This window comes from Euleptes europaea, chromosome 17, assembly GCF_029931775.1.
Source record: "Euleptes europaea isolate rEulEur1 chromosome 17, rEulEur1.hap1, whole genome shotgun sequence".
NCBI lineage: Eukaryota > Metazoa > Chordata > Lepidosauria > Squamata > Sphaerodactylidae > Euleptes > Euleptes europaea.
The window spans coordinates 24,910,202-24,926,469 of NC_079328.1; the positions used below are offsets into that span (position 1 = coordinate 24,910,202).

The window sequence follows — 16,268 nt, forward strand, 5'->3', positions numbered from 1 at the left end:
GCTTTATGGTATGATACTTTAAATTTTTGAGCTGCCCTTTGGATCCATTTTGGATCACAGGGTGGGGTATAAGAACAAGTAAGAAATCAAGTAAGAAAATTCACAGCCTGTCAATCTGGTACATTTTCGACCCTGGACTGGCCCAGTTACAGTTGAATTAACACAGCCAAACTGAATGGAATGATGGGCAGGTCTGTCTCTTTAAACCATGGTACACATAAATCACATCGAACCAAGCGAAACCCCAATTCTCAACAAGGCTTGGCTTCTAGGCCATCCATTCCTCTATGTATTGTCCAGCCACCAGCTAAGATAAGTTGTCTTTCTCCATAGAATCAAAAGAGATGGAAGGGATCAACAGGGTCATCTAATCCAACTCAATGCAGGAAATTCACAACTACCTCCCCGGCACACACACACTCAGTGACCCCTACTCCATGCCTTCCCCTGGAGTCCTAACAAGCTCCTCCAACAATAGTATCTATCACTACTAAAATGCTCTTTGGGACATGCCAATCCCACACAGCATACAGGTACCAGCTGCTGTGTGTGTGTGTTAAGTGCGGTCAAGTCTCTTCCGACTCGTGGTGACCCTATGAATCAATGTCCTCCACATCCTATCTTTAACAGCCTTGCTCAGGGCTTGCAAATTGAGGGCCGTGGCTTCCTTTATAGAAGCCACAGCCCTTAATTCCCCAGCTGCTACCTGTGAAGAATCCAACCAGCCTTGCAAATTCTCCATGGACGCTTGACTTTCAAAGCTTGGACACTCAGGACAACATAAGACAGTTTTCCCGACTTCTCCACCACACCACCCGTGATCCTCCAAAAGACAGCATAGGCTGGGGGGGCCTCCACACCGTTGCAAGCTCAGGGTAAGCAAGCGACTTACGCATTACTTCCATGACCCGATGGCGGAGGAAGGTGCGGCTGCTCTGCAAGGCGCCAAAGCGCTTCAGGTCCAAGGGCCAGACGTTGTCGGAGGGGTAGCCGTTCACCATCCATTCAGCCAGGTACCTGTCCGGAGAGAAAGACAAACAGGACCGGGAGATTAGGCGGCGCGGAAAGGGGCCAGCTTGCAAGAGAGTCACACCCTGACATCGGGAGAAACGAAGCACGGCTTAGGAAGCAACGTCACAGAGTGCAACTAGGAAGGGAGAATATACACACAAAAGCTGAATGCCCACCACCCCAGTCCAGACCTGCATTTACAATAAACAGGACTGGAGTGTGTGTGCAAGCACCAGGGAGGAGAGTTCTGAAAAAGCCACCAGAAAGGTTCAGCCCCCTTCTTCTGTCTGCCACTTCTCTACTGGAGATTGCACTGCCCAGCCCCATTTTGCTTCGAACGAATGGTGATCAGATTTCGGAGACCCTTGGTGGAAGTGGAATACACACATATGCCATGAGACACCATAGGTATTAACAGCCCTGCTGTCAGTCCCTTGTGATGCCTTAATTGTCTTAGTAGAAAATTTTGATATACCCTAAAAAAGGGACCTGATTTCGATACTGCTGCTGGCAGCAAAATTTCTGATTGTCTCATACTGGAAAAAAAGCTAAGACACTTTCCATTGGGCAGTGGTATGAGAAGGTGCGGAACCTTTTAATTTTAGATAAAAAGTAGCGTATAATTTATCTTACTCTACGAACTTTTAAAATAGATGACTGCCTTTTCTAGAATATGTGGGAAAGGGGGCATCACGAAGTGTACGATATCCACAAAACTACTGAACTGAAACTGATTTCATGCTGGATCAGACCAAGGTCCATCAAGTCCAGCAGTCTGTTCCCACAGTGACCAACCAGGTTTGCATTTATTAAGTTCTGCTAAGTGAATACAACAAATGGTATGATTTCTGTTAAAAGCACCAATGTATAATAGATCAAGTGCTGGAACATATCTCAACTGTACTAGTATGTTTAACCTACCGTTGTTGATTTTTTTTTATTTTGCTGATGTTGTTATGAGCTAAATTTAAAATAGTTATATCAAAAAAAAAAAAAAAAAGAGCCCTATTGTCCTTCCCCCTCTTTCTCCTACCCCAATCAGAGAGATGCGAGTGAGTCACTTACTTGCCTGCTCCCCCACCAAAAGACGTGCCGGCAGAGTTCATCCCAGCCAGGACAAAGTAGCCCTGCACAGTCGGGGACTCGCCCATGATGCATCGTATGTCCGGAGTGAAGGATTCGGGGCAATTCACCAGCTGGACGATCTCCAGGGCCTCCAATCCTGGCATCCTCCGAAGAAGGGCACTCAGCAGGGGCTCTGTTTCCCAAGATAAGACAAGTCAAGACAAAACATCCTGAAAAGAAAAATCACCTTTTTCTAGGTCTTTAGCCTGCTTGTAGGGATAGGTGACCCAGAGAACGCACGGATGCCAAAACCCAAGTTTGCATATAGCCTTAGGCCATTACAACACCCTTATGTCTACCGGGCTTTTACTCCATGGCCTGAAACACATCTTCGGAGTGGAGAGAACTGCTCACAGCTCTGGTTATTCCACTTGCCACTGCAATGGCTGGGGCAACATGGGACACCACGGTGCTAAACACAGGTGGGAGGTAGAAAGGGCAGAGAGCATTACCAAAATGGTCCCAGTCCTCTTGTAAATTCTGGATCTCAAGCTGGTTCCGGCCCTCTGTGAAGATGGGCTTGGGGTTCTTCTCAAAGCCCCCCGAGAGGATGCCCCCCTGCCAGCTGCGAATGTAAATCCTCCCATCAGGGTCCACAATAGCTATGAAGGGAAGGGGAAAGGCACAGATGTTAGAACACGCACAGGACAGGCTTAGAACTAAGGCGCTCTAAAACAAATGGAGTCATGAGCCTGGCTGGCTCTCGGTGGCTTTGATATGGCATGCCTGGCCTGATTCTGGCACTGTGGCAACTGTTTGCCTGATGGAACTCCCTTCTATTGGGGCACACCGGCAGGGCCCTTTGCAAGGGATGCCAAACGGGCCATCAGCCAGCACAGACACTTCCTATACGCTCTGATGCCCGTCCTACCACCACCCACTAGCCCACTGCTTACAGAAACTGCTCGAGAAACTCCACATTCAAACCTGATTGAGTTTGATCAAGAGGAGGGCAACACTTGGGGGGATGAATCGTGCAGAGACAGAAAAAAATGTGTTGTCTAGGGAAGGCCAGCAGTGTGCAACAAGGCTCCAGAGACAAGGCTGTCCCACCTGAAGAACTGTGTTCCTCTGAAACCGAACCCCAAGCTTCTCTGCCCAGGGAGAACTAGAGCACTCAACCAGTGGGCCAAAGCATCCTGCATGTTGCACCAAAGACGTTGCTCAGAAGGCCTGCAGGGAAGCCAAGAGGGGCTCCCCCACTCAGCAGAAAAAAAGAGGAAGGGACCTCACTTGGCATGTTGCTCTCTAAGGGTGTCTTCAAGGGGCGCGTCAAGATGTAGAAGTGCTCGCAGGCGTGCAGTGGGATGCTGACCGGCTCCTCGTTGGAAAGACCCAGCTCATAAGCCCACTGAAATAGAGGTAGGTGAGTCAGTGGCAAACGGCGGGCAGGTTTCCCTCTGCTGCCCTAAGAGTGGCTCATAACAACATCTCAAGAACTGTCTCAGCAAACCATGGAAGTACCCTTGATTGTGGCTTAGAATGCTCTGACAAAGAACCCGATATGTTGCTAGGAAGGCGGACGAGAGCTGCTAAGGAGCAACAACAGCCAGCTGAGACTATCTAGTGCCCTGCAGCTCTTTTTCCTTCCTCCCGATTAGGGGAAGCAAAATAAAATTAAATTAAAAGAAGCCAATTTAACTAATTTTGCCTAACATACATATGCTACAGAATTCTGCTGATCTGTTATTGAATCTTAAGCACAACCTAAGACACGGTTCAGGCTGCATTGACTAATCGGAAACAGAGGAAGCATTTTAGAGAAAGTCATGTGTCTTCCCCTCCCTGCCACTTTGGCAGAATGCACAAACTGCTCTGGGCTGCTCTGATCCTAAACTAGCCCCAACTAGGCATATGACCGCAAAACAATTCCACAGGGCTGGATTGTGACCAGACAGAGAATTACCCTTTCTCTCTGAAGTTAAATCCATCTCAAGGTTGTCCCCATATGGCAATCGAAGAGAACAGCCTGTATGTGAGCATCTGAGTGCTCAACTACACCTTTGGTGTCTCTTTGGCAAACGCAACCTCTGGGATCAATTTATCAAGGAGGAGAACAAAACAGGGAGATGGAAACTTTAACCCTTTCTTCCCCTCTGCCATTTCTTTCTTTCTCTCTTTCCCACTTTTCTGCTTTTACTCCTGCTGGGGGAAAAACTTATAGGCACCTGTATTTTTTCCCTCCAGCTGTGGTAAGTGCAGCTTAACGGCGGTTTGTTCCAGAGAAAAAATGGCAGGGAGGAAAGGTTACTCCCCCTCCACACACACACACACACAATGTTCTCCTCCTTCATAAAGCAGAAAAAACCATAATGTCTTATTGAGCCCTGAGTCAACTTTTTAGATATGGAAGGCCCCCTAGAGTTTTTGAAGTAGGGACATCAGAGGGGAAACCAAGACGACTAAAGGCAATCACTGATCCAGCACACCCCTTGGCAACAGTAGTTGTACAATACAATTAGTGCCTGACCTGTCCAGCACAGTTAACAAAATACTGGCACTCAATCGATCCTCTATCGGTCCCCACTCCAGCCACACAGCCCTTCTGGCCCACAACATGGATGACGCTTGTCCGCTCATGGATCTGGACACCTGAGTAGAGAAGGCAGAGGAGGAAGTTACAAGGGCAGGCAGGTCACGTGGCCCCTTCCAAACAAATACTGCTTGCAGAGAATCCCCTGTGCCAGAGTACAAATTAACAGAGTCCAAATGAAGGCATCATACCGTCTACCAAGCTAAGAGCTTAGAAGGCTGATTACAGTGTCCCAGTAGCACTCAATTCATGGGGAGAATTTAAAGCAGGGGTGGGAGGGAAGTAATGCAGGGCCACCAGGCACCTGTTGAGATTGCTGAAAATAATGCTGGACCTTGGTTCAAATTGGCAAGATAATCCTTCAGTTCTTAAGCAACTTCTCATGCCTGGCGAAAGGCCGCAGCTAAGTAGTGAAGCCTGTGCTTTACCGGCAGGAAGTCCAAGGGCAACTCCTGGTATCTCCAGTTAAACCGACGTCAAAAGGGGGATTGGGGCAGGGAGAGAAGACCCTGGAAAGCTACTGCCAGTCAAAACGGATGAATACTGAGCCAGACGGACCAGCAGCCTGACTCATATAAGGCTCCCTTGTATGGTCCCTTGAGTATGTCAGGATGTGTATTGTAAAAATGTATGTATGACCACTGAGGAAGGGCTCTTAAAGGTTGAAACACATCTAGTCAGATTTTGGTCATTTTATGTACTAACAAGAGCCCCGTGGCACAGAGTGGTAAGCTTCAGTACTGAAGTCAAAAGCTCTGCTCACGACCTGAGTTTGATCCCGACGGAAGTCGGTTTCAGGTAGCCGGCTAAAGGTTGACTCAGCCTTCCATCCTTCCGAGGTTGGTGAAATGAGTACCCAGCTTGCTGGGGGTACATGTAGGATGACTGGGGAAGGCACTGGCAAACCACCCCGCAAACAAAGTATGCCTTGGAAACGCCGGGATGTGATGTCACCCCATGGGTCAGGAATGACCCGGTGCTTGTACAGGGGACCTTTACCTTTATGTACTAACATCAACTGTTATGTGTTGGTAATATTTGTAACTATTTTTTTTAGTTATTGAATTTTTGGGATACAGAATAAAAAGGGAAATAGGGAGGGGAATGGGGAAGCAAAAGTTTGGTTTCTGTGTTCAAGTATTTTTTTTGTGCCCCTTTTTCTCCAGTTGTTCACGAGATAAAAAGATCATGGGGAAACTAGCAGGGAAGTGCTGAGGTAGATTCCCATGATTACAAATGCACTTGGCAAGTCTTCTACATGAATCGGTCACGTGAAAAGGTAAACATCCTAACGGTGATTGCGTAGTCTAGATTAAGTCCTAGCTGCTGGAAGAAAAGTGAGCCCACAAAATAAATGAGGACATGGATGACTAGATGTTATGGAGAGCACAATTATCCGAGAAGCACCTGGTTGGCCACTGTGTGAACAGACTGCTGGACTTGATGGTCTGATCCAGCAGGACCTTTCTTATGTTCTTATGAGAGTGCACCATTTCCAGTGACAGCTCCACGTTCATTGTAACACGCAGTTCTGCCCTCAGCCTAAATTCCTGAATCTGTAAAATGGGAACAACAGAGACCTGGCGCACAGGACCACTTCTCGGGAAAGTACGATAACGGACACAGAGGATGCTGCACACTAAAAGCGCAATCAAGGCAGGAGGCAGTTATCACCCTTTCCTATTCACAAAAACAGCCTCCCTGACTAGCGTTCCCCAAGCGGCTCCACTGGGCTACGAAACGCCATACCGTTTGCAGAGGCAGCACGTGCCAAAGCGAGGCTCACGTCTGCAGACGACACAACGGCATCCTCCGGCACATGCATGGCCCCCACCAGGTCGTGGATGTTGATAAGCGGGTGAAGCTGTGCAACTCTCTTGGGGGGGATGACCTCGCACGGGATCCCCACGACCCTGCCACAGAACAGACAGAGAAGGCTGATGGCTGGCTGCTCCAGAACACCTGGTGCATGAGGAGCACCCTGCCTTCCCCCCCCCCCTCACACACACACACACATACTTGAGCTGCGAGGCAATGCGCTTCAGGGAGATCAGCCGGTCCTGCGTCTGAGCCAGCGAGATAGAGCCAGTCCTCACGTAACCTAGAACGAGACACCAGCAATTGGTGAGAGTCCGGCAAGCTCTGGGAAAAGGTTTTGCTCGCAGTGTCTTTGAATTATGGTTTGGTACTTCTAGAGAGAGGGAGAGAGCCAGCAGGTACAAGTGTACGGTGGCCCAGGAAAGCACGGGTTCAAATCCCCACAGCTGTGGAGCTCATTGGACAGGGAGTAGCTTGTCTCCCTCTCTCGTAATACTAGAACGTGGGGTCATCGGCTGAAGCTGGAGGGTGAGAGATTCAAAAGAGCTAAAAGGAAGTACTGTATTTTCTGGCGTATAAGACTACTTTTTAATCCAGGAAAATCTTCTCAAAAGTCGGGGGTCGTCTTATACGCCGGGTGTCGTCTTATACGCCGGATGCTGAATTCCGAGCCGGACTGGAGAATCTGCCTGGGGAGCCGCCTCCGCTCTGTCCATGTCCGGCAGAGGAGGGAGGGGAGGCGAGCCCGGTGAGGGCGCTCACTGCCCAGCTCGAAGTCGGAGCCAGGTGCGCCGGGGTGCAAAGAGGGAAGTGCTCGGCTGTGCTCCAGCGGCAGCGCAAGGCAGGCATACGGCTGGCTGGCCGGCTGGCCGGGGTGGCCACTCTCTTCTCCCGGCACAGGGTGTTTTGGCTGCCGCCTAGCACACCCAACATGCCCCCTTTCCTCCCCGGCCTCCGCTTCAGCTTCTGTCTTTATGGGCTTCCCTCCCCTCCAAACCCTCCTTTAGCCCCGCCCTCCAGGGGCCGTCGGCTCAGTCCTCCCCTCCCCTTTAGCCTCGCCCTTCTCGAGGGCCCTTACTCTCGCCCCCGTCCCCCTCTTCTTCCCCGCTCCCTTCTCCCCTCGCCGACTCCCCCTGAGAGCCACGTCCCGCCGCTCCGGGTCGGCACACACTCTTCCATGCCGGGAGGTCGGCCCCCAGCCTCCTCCTGTTCCTCCCGCCAGCCCCGCCTCCCGGCGCGCTGCCAGCTCGTCCAGCCGCCCCCGCCCCCTCTTTCTCCCACCCCGGTAAGTGGTGTTGTTTCCCGGGGGTTGAGCCGCCCCAGGAGGACCGGGGGTGGCCACGGGGTTGGGGCGCAGTCCCGAGGGCTGGCCCCAGGCCGCGGACTCGGGACAATCCCAAACTCTATATTTTAACTGTAAAAATGGGGGGTCGTCTTATACGCCCAGTCGTCTTGTACGCCAGAAAATACGGTATTTCGTCACACAATGCATTGGTAAATTGTGCAACTCCCTGCCCCAGGCAGGATGGCTGCCACCTTGGAAGGCTTTAAGAGGGGAGCGGACAGGAAGGCTCCCGCTCTCCCGGCTTTCTGCAAACTATGCAAAACTAAATTTTTCAAAAGGGCTTTTCTGCACTGGTCAAAAGGTTGCACTGTACAAAATGATTCACAAAGTTACTCGGACAAAATATTAGGGACTGCGTTCTCTACTACTGTGTATTTTGCTGCAAGTTGGATCCTGCTATGTAACCTCACATCATTTAATGTGTCATGTTAACACTTATGCTTTGATTCAGTTCTGGTATTTAGATTTCTGGTTGGTTCTACGACCCAAATCCTATTTCATTGTTTACTGAATGAACCATCCTGTTGACTATACTGGCTCACTCTGTGTAATCCGCCTTCAGTCCCAGTGAGAATAAAAAGGTAAAGGTCCCCTGTGCAAGTACCGGGTCATTCCTGACCCATGGGGTGACTTCCCATCCCGACGTTTACCAGGCAGACTTTGTTTACGGGGTGGTTTGCCAGTGCCTTCCCCAGTCATCTCCCCTTTACCCCCAACAAGCTGGGTACTCATTTTACCGACCTCGGAAGGATGGAAAGCTGAGTCAACCTTGAGTCGGCTACCTGAAACCGACTTCCATCGGTATCGAACTCAGGTTGTGAGCAGAGCTTGGACTGCCGTACAGCAGCTTACCACTCTGCACCATGGGGCTCCTCCAGTGAGAAAAGCATACTATAAATAACATAAGTAAAAATAAAATAAAAAAAAAAGCTCCCTTCCTTTGATGGATCCTGCTCCGTAGACCCTCTTGAGAGCACTGGAATAGCTGACCATCATCAAGCAGGGAAGTGAAATCATACATGCAAGTGGAGATACTGAGAACAGAATTCAGCATCCCGTGACTCTTGACTGGGGTGGGGGTAGGGGGCTAAACAAGTTACTAGTCCTTATGCCTGCGGCCACAGACTTGAAAACATGAAGGAAATGCTAGATGAGATTAACCTAAAAAACTGTGAAAACATCCTGCTGGCCCAACTGCTCAAGTTACAAAGACAGACTGTGCTTCCAGAAAAATTAAAGTTCAGCACTCAGGGAATCCCAACTGCCTCAAGAAAAGCTAGATTCTGAACTCTGTGTAAACTGGGGACATTCCTACAATTTCCCTTAGTTTACATAATGTGCTCAGGGTTTGCTAGTCCTAAAAAAAGCATAACAGGCCACACAGGGCACTGTACCTCCCCCCCGAGACAATAGTTAGCCACCTTTCTGAGATTTCAGCACGTACCACGGACACATTCCAAGAAAACCTCCCCTCTTTACCAGTCTTTATGCCCGTCTCTTGCTCAAGCTGCTGATAGAGCTTCTTCGAGTAGTCGGCCATCTTCAGTTCAATGGGCAGGTGCCGCGCGGTGCTCACGATCCCTGCACAGAATCTGGTGGAACCAGCAGCCAGCCTGAAAAGGAGAAACCAGAAAGAACTCTGTAGAAGCCCTAGCTATTTGTTAAAAGTCCTAACTATTTGTTAAGCCAGAGTGGTATAATGGTTAAGAGCGGTGGACTCTGCTCTGGAGAACTGGATTTGATTCCCCACTCCTCCACATGAGCGGCGGAGGCTAATCTGGCAAACTGGATTTGTTTCCCCACTCCTCCACACGAAGCCAGTTGGGTGACCTTGGGCAAGTCACAGCTCACTTAGAGTTCTCTCAGCCCCACCTACCTCACAGGGTGTCTGTTGTGGGGAGGGAAAGGGAAGGTGATTGTAAGACGGTTTGATTCTTCCTTAAGTGGTAGAGAAAGTTGGCATTTAAAAACCAACTTCTTCATTTGCAACATGCTTGCTTATCACTTTAACCCAAGGGTGTTAAACTCATTTGTTACAAGGGCCGGATATGACATAAATGCCACTTGGTCGGACCAGGCCATGCCTTGCCAGGCCAGATTGAAAGTGGGGGTTGGCTGCCTTGTGGCTCGCGGGCCAGATAAGAGCTCTCAAGGAGCCAGATCCAGCCCACGGGGCATATATTTGTCACCCCTGCTTTAACCAAAGCCACTGCTCCTTTTAAACGAATAAACCAGGAAGGAGATCAGAAACTTGCCCCTGGCAAAGGTAGGGTTAAAACTCTACTACCGACTCTTGTTTCCGGCAGATCCCACACTCTCTGCATGAGCAGCAACTTTCATGAGCAGATTTGCCAAAGGATGCAGAAGTAGGCCTGGAGTTACAGAGCACGACCGCTCTCTCTAGCAGCAGCCAAGGGAAGAAAGCATCAGCCCCCAAACAGAAGAAAAGTCAAGAGTTCCAGCAGGATTCAAAGGCGTCAGCCTGCTCCTTGGGAACTACACTGCCCAGCTAGGCAGAGTTCAGGGGCCCACAAACATAACCACTACACATATTCCATGCAGTATATAAGAAGGGGATGAATTAAAATGGCACAGTGTCTTGGACATCTAAGATTTTTGCTCACAATTTTTTTTAAAGGAAGAGTCTTTTATTTATTTTTATTGGTTCATTTTTTAGACTTATAACCCGTCCTCCCCAGCAAGCTGGCTCAGGGCGGGTTCACTCTATATTATTCCCATTCAAGGGAGGGAAGTGGGAGAGGCCAGTAATGATGATATAAGATGACTTCTAGCTCTTTAAGATGTGGTTGAAAAGTTTCAGCATGTGAGGGCCCACGAAACGGCAGGGCGAAGAGAGGCTTCCATGAGCAGAGTTGGACAAGGCCTTTTATCGCACTTCTGCAGTGCAGTTTTTTGCCCATCCTAGGACTCCTTCGGTGCATGCAGAGAGCACCTTTCCCCATAGCTACATTCAGTGGGGAGAACAAGGAAGGTGTTCTAGAGAAAGGAAATTCCCTTTCCCCCAGGATAACCCAGCGCTCCCTTCAGGAAATCTGCCATGAAGACGGCATGGCCCGCCCACTGGGCCTTATCAGGGACCATAGACAGCAGAGCAAGCCAAGGCACACGAGAGGCCAGGAGTGGATGGGTCAGACACTAGTGCTCTGCAACCCTACATTTATGTCTCCTATGCCCTGGAGGCAGGACCTGAGGTGGGCAGCCCAATCCTGAAGGAGGGGCAACCGTGCCGCCTCCTGAAAAGCTGCCTGGCTGGGGGGAAAATTGCATTGCTTCCCGGAGCCTGCGTAAGTTGCCCTGCACCAGTGTCAGTGCCACTTTGCACGGCGCAAGAGGCCTGGATGCCAGTGGTGGGGTCACTCCCGCTCCTAAACGACTCCGCCCCCCTTCAGGTTGGATTTGCATTAACTACCAAAGGCTAGAAAAGACAACACATTACCTGAAAGAGGCCAACTGGAACCAGTGCACTAATGTTTATATTAATGAAGGTGCCATGATTTATTAGAAGTTCATTGCCCCTTTAATACCAATCTTTCCTTCCACCCATCCATCGTTTTCTTGTACTTCGTCTTTACTTAGATGGTGACCCTTCAAACAGGGACTTCCTTTTTAAATTCTTGATCAACAGTTTAGTCTATGAACTATACAAATGAGCAGCCACAATTTGGATCCACATTCACACCATCAGGAACTGTGCTTCTCGCCTTCCTCTGGTCCATTCTTCGCACATGGTAAAAAAAACCCAAAACTTTGAATTTGGAAGAGAAATTAAACAGCAGTCCAGAGGTGGCACCTTAAAGACTAACGAAAGCAATTCCAGGATAAGTTTTTGTGAGTCAGAGCTCACTCCATCAGAGGCGATTTCAAGGCTGACTCAGGCTGGGAGAAGTTTTTAAGGTGTTTTTGGTGCCACTGGACACCTGTGTGAGTTTTCTGCAAGAGGCGAACCAGACTAGCCTTCTGGAGCTTAAGTCAGAAGAGGTTATCCAAATACGGGAAATGTGTGCACATGTCTGTTAGTTATAACCAACAGAGGATTTGTGAAATGACACAGATGCCAAACACCCAAAGCCTCCGCTAAGCTCTGCTGTGGAAGGGAATATTTTTAGCTACCTACTGACAAGAGGCCCGCACTTCCCCTCCTTCCCAGAAGCCTGAAGGAGAAGCAGAGAGGCTCAGATGCAAGAAGGCTTTCCCACTGTCGAGGAATATCACAGCAGCAAGAGCAAAGTGAAGGGCGAGCACTTGCCCTTGCGTTCCACTCGCAGACAACACTGATACACAGACTCCTATGGAGCGGGAAAGCAACCATCTGGATCTGAAGGAGCTTCCTGAATCCTCTGCAGTCCACAGTGTGATGCCCTCCAGAATCAACTGAGGCATTCTGCAAAGTTGTTATTCGCTAAACAGGAAATGCTCCTGTTCAAGAATCACCTCCAGCGCTGGACAAGCCTTTGCATGCTCCAAGGCAGATGGAAAGGTGCAAGGGGGGGGGGGACCCAGCAGCCATTACTTCATTATTTGTTTTTAAACAATATTTATTTGCTAGATTTGTACGCCACCCATTCCTGGCTAGGTCAGGCTCTGAGAGGCTCACAACAAAAAACAGAATACCATAAAAATACCATACATTAAATAAGGTTAAAATTAATGTACGTCAGTTTGAAAACAGGTGCCGTCAAAACTATAAGCATTAAAAACAGTGTCGGGCAGCCATCCAGAGGGAGATCTCAGACAAACAAAAGCAACCCCAGATCAAGAGAAGGAGGCCAGAGAGATGGAAACCGTCACTGTACTCAACCATATGCCTGGCAGGACAGCTCAGTTTTACAGGTCCTGGGGAACTGTTTTAAGTTCCACAGGGCCCTGATATCACTAGGCCTAGCATTCCACCAGGCCGGGCCAGGGCTGAAAAATATATTTCATGCCTTTCCACATTTAAGAAGCCTCCTAGGCGACCTGCAAACAACCAAAATGGCTAGAAGTAGTTATGGCTGACTAATGTCCTTCCTTAGGGCCTTTACAAGAAATGCTTGGTATTCATGAACCAAAAGTGCTGACTTACACAGAGTCAGACCCTTTTCCTGTCAAAGACAGTCTTGTCTACTCGGATTAGCAGCGGCTCTCCAGGATCTCATGTCAAGGTCCTTCACATCACCTCCTGCCTGATCCTTTTAACTGATGATGCCAGGGGGTGAACTGGCACCTCGTGCATGTAAAGCAGGGGCTCGACCACCAAGCCCTAAATGAAGCTGTCAAACTGAGCCAGACCACTGGTCTATCCCTCTGGCTGGCAGCAGTCCTCCAGGCTCTCAGGTGGAGGTGTCGCCCATCACTTGCTACCTGATCCTTGTAACTGGAGATGCCAGGGATTGAACCTGGGACCTTCTGCATACAAAAAAGGTGCTCTGCCTCTAAGCCACAGCTGCACAGGAACAGTCTGGTCTCCAGTTCTGCTCTGCTTTGTTTACTGTATTAATATATATCCACCCATATTGTGATCCCAGGAAGGATCTCTCTTTAGTGAGCTGGCTGCCTACCTGCTCGTCTCCCACCAATCTACCCCCCCCCCAAAAAAAGGGGTTCGAACCCAGGTCTCCCAGTTCTTAATCCCACACTGTAATCACTACAGCACATTGCTTCTAATTAAGGGCCCTCAGCCATTCCCCCTACCTGTTTTTCTTTCAGCATGGAACTCAAGGTGACTTACATCAGATTCCCAGATAGTCTCCCAACCAGAAGCGCACCTGATCGTGCTCCAACAAGGTCGCTGCATCCTATGGCCACAACCATACCAGAGATAAAAACCTGGCATAGACACCACTGACAACAGTTGTTTTATGGATCAGGCTGAGGACTGGGAAGGTATCCCTAGGTAATTCAGAGGCAAAGGGGCTGAAGGAAGGAATGAGAGTAAGTAATCGACCAAGATGATGAATCTGAAGGATGGGGAGGAAAAGATGAGTGAGTGGGAAGAGGAGGCAAAATGGCTTTAGCAAGAGAGGCTCTGAAGAAGACCCCAGGGCTCTATGCCATGCAGGAGAGAGGAAGAGGGGTACATGGGAAGTTGGCTATAGAAAGACAAAGCAGGTAACAAACTGGAAGACTGGCACCAGGGGGGACTTGAGGAGCCAAGGAGAAGGTTGGATTGAGGCAGCAAAGACACACAGACCCAGAAGCAATAGGAGCAGTGCATTATGGGCAGGAAGCAAGCCAGCAAAAGCCAGACCTGGAGGACAGCAAGTCAGGCAAGCTCAAGTCTACATCAACGTGCCACAAGAAGCTACTAAATTCCACTAAAAAGAGGCTCCAACAAACCCCAAAGCAGCCACCCACAGTGAATGTCCTCCTCAGAGGGTGGTTAATTTGGATGTGTCTCTCAGTGCAGAATCACCTGCCCTCAGTGGAAGCTGCCTATTGCATCCCTGAACGAGTCACTGCTTTGGGCTGCCTGCCTTACCACTATGCATGGAAACAGTGAAGCGATGGGCAACTCTCAGGGCAGGTGATCCTTAATCTTACATGGAATAAAAAACAATCCTCTTCAGTTGTATGTGCAAAACCTGCCCCTCCCTCAGTTTTGATTCAGAAGAAGGTGTCACCAGACAAGGGTTGCTGACCTTTAAGAGTTCCATAGAAGTGGGGGGATTCTGTCAGAGCAACATTATGCCCCAGCAAGTGTAAGGGGATAACAAGGGCCAAGAGGCAATGAAGGGGAAGAGGGTGGATTTCAGGTTTATTTCAAGGAACTAGCTATTTGAATTGCAACCCTCTAACCTATGATGACATGCTAGGACTGCTTGCCTAGCACATTTCCTTTTCAAATTTCTCTCCCTCTTGTTGGTCAAATACACACATGGCAGTTATTTAACTTGCAGCTTGAACCCACAGAGATAAATGAATAAAAGCAAACACTTGTAGAACACGTAGACAAAAGCACAATGTTAATTCAAGGGCCACACAAAAAGTAAACAGCATCCTAAGCTTACTTTCATCTACTTGATTTCAAATACTTCTGAATATATAGAGAGAGTCTTATAACCACCTTTCACCCTTTGTTGAAGAATTCTGGAGTAGCATACAAGGTATGCTCATAACAATTCGAGGCAGATTTGGCTGACACTGTATGTAATTAATCACCCAGTGAACTTTGGAGATGAGTGCAGATTCAAATCCCGATCCCTCCAACCCAAATCTCATTCTCTAAGAACTATGTCCAGCTGGCTGTGATGGGAAAAATTAATTCAAAAAGCCCAAGAGATAACGAATGTTTCAGGCTGTTCAGAGGTGCAATGATATGAATACAGGAAGATGGAAATTCCAGCTGTAAGATATTGCAAGAGAAAATGGAGAAGAGCTCAAAGAACTGCTGCCTGCAGAAGGGTTCCACATCAGACTAAAACATCCTAGGCTTGTCTTAATGGGCTACATATGGGAAACTTTTTTAAAAATGGAGAGTATTAAAATATGTGGGGCTCACCTGTGTTCTAAACAAGACAGTTTCACAGGACTAAAACACATGCTTTCCCAAAGTCATCTGTTTGAACCCCAGGGTATGATTGTAGATATTCTACAACCTTGCTGAAGGTAAGAGGTACGAGCCTACTGAGTGCCTGAAAGGAAGACCTTTCAGGTGCGTCACCCTGAGTTCCACAATGGACATTAATGTAAATAAATATATATACAAGCCAGCTCTCTTTTAAGGCTCTATATTTGGCTGGTCAACAGCTATGGTACATACTCATTTTATATTCCCCAATCAGAACATCAGCTACACCTTCTATAACAAAAGAGTTTTCTCCACTTCCACAGCTCTACCTACAGTCTCACAACTCATATTTTTGCTTTGTCTTTACCTGCCCTGCTCCAACAAAACAATGTCCTTCCATCCTAGTTTGGAGAGATGATATGCCACCGACGTGCCCATGATTCCACCTCCACAGATGACCACCTGTGCATGAGTCGGAAGAGGTACTAGGTGAGGTTCTGCTCCACTTGTACTGCTGTGCCGGGGACCGGGCATGCTTCTCCATCTTGGGCTGCCTCTTTGCCACCGGACGTCAGCCAACAGTCGTAGGAACATTGTGATGATAGCCAGTCACCACTCCCCAGATAATTACCCACAACTGTTTCTGCTGGAAAACAAAAGAAAAATCTTTATTATATACCATCAATCACTGATTAATCACTGCAAATGTACATTTATTTATTTATTTACAAAATGCATACTCCACTTTTCAGCCCTTACAAGGGCCACCAAGGAAGCTAACAATTTAAAACATACATGATAAAATCACATTTTAAAACCATTAAAATCAACCCCCCGACACATATCATTAAAACAAATTAAAAAAGAGAATATGTACAAAGACACAAAAACAGCAATTAAAACCTGGTCAAGAAAGAGGGATCACTATG

General features: G+C 48.5%; 1 protein-coding gene across 1 annotated transcript in view; it reads right to left on the reverse strand.

Moving 5' to 3' along the window:
* PDPR (pyruvate dehydrogenase phosphatase regulatory subunit) overlaps nt 1–15,876 on the reverse strand; it is a 32,064-nt gene extending 16,188 nt beyond the window's left edge. The window contains exons 1-9 of the mRNA XM_056862504.1: nt 15,707–15,876; nt 9,312–9,445; nt 6,689–6,770; nt 6,419–6,582; nt 4,607–4,728; nt 3,370–3,487; nt 2,589–2,738; nt 2,077–2,269; nt 893–1,017 (exon numbers count right to left, since the gene is read on the reverse strand). Coding sequence (XP_056718482.1) covers nt 893–1,017; nt 2,077–2,269; nt 2,589–2,738; nt 3,370–3,487; nt 4,607–4,728; nt 6,419–6,582; nt 6,689–6,770; nt 9,312–9,445; nt 15,707–15,873 — 1,255 coding nt within the window. The 5' untranslated portion in view covers nt 15,874–15,876. The remainder of the gene's footprint in view (nt 1–892; nt 1,018–2,076; nt 2,270–2,588; nt 2,739–3,369; nt 3,488–4,606; nt 4,729–6,418; nt 6,583–6,688; nt 6,771–9,311; nt 9,446–15,706) is intronic.
* Nucleotides 15,877–16,268: the final 392 nt, after the last annotated feature.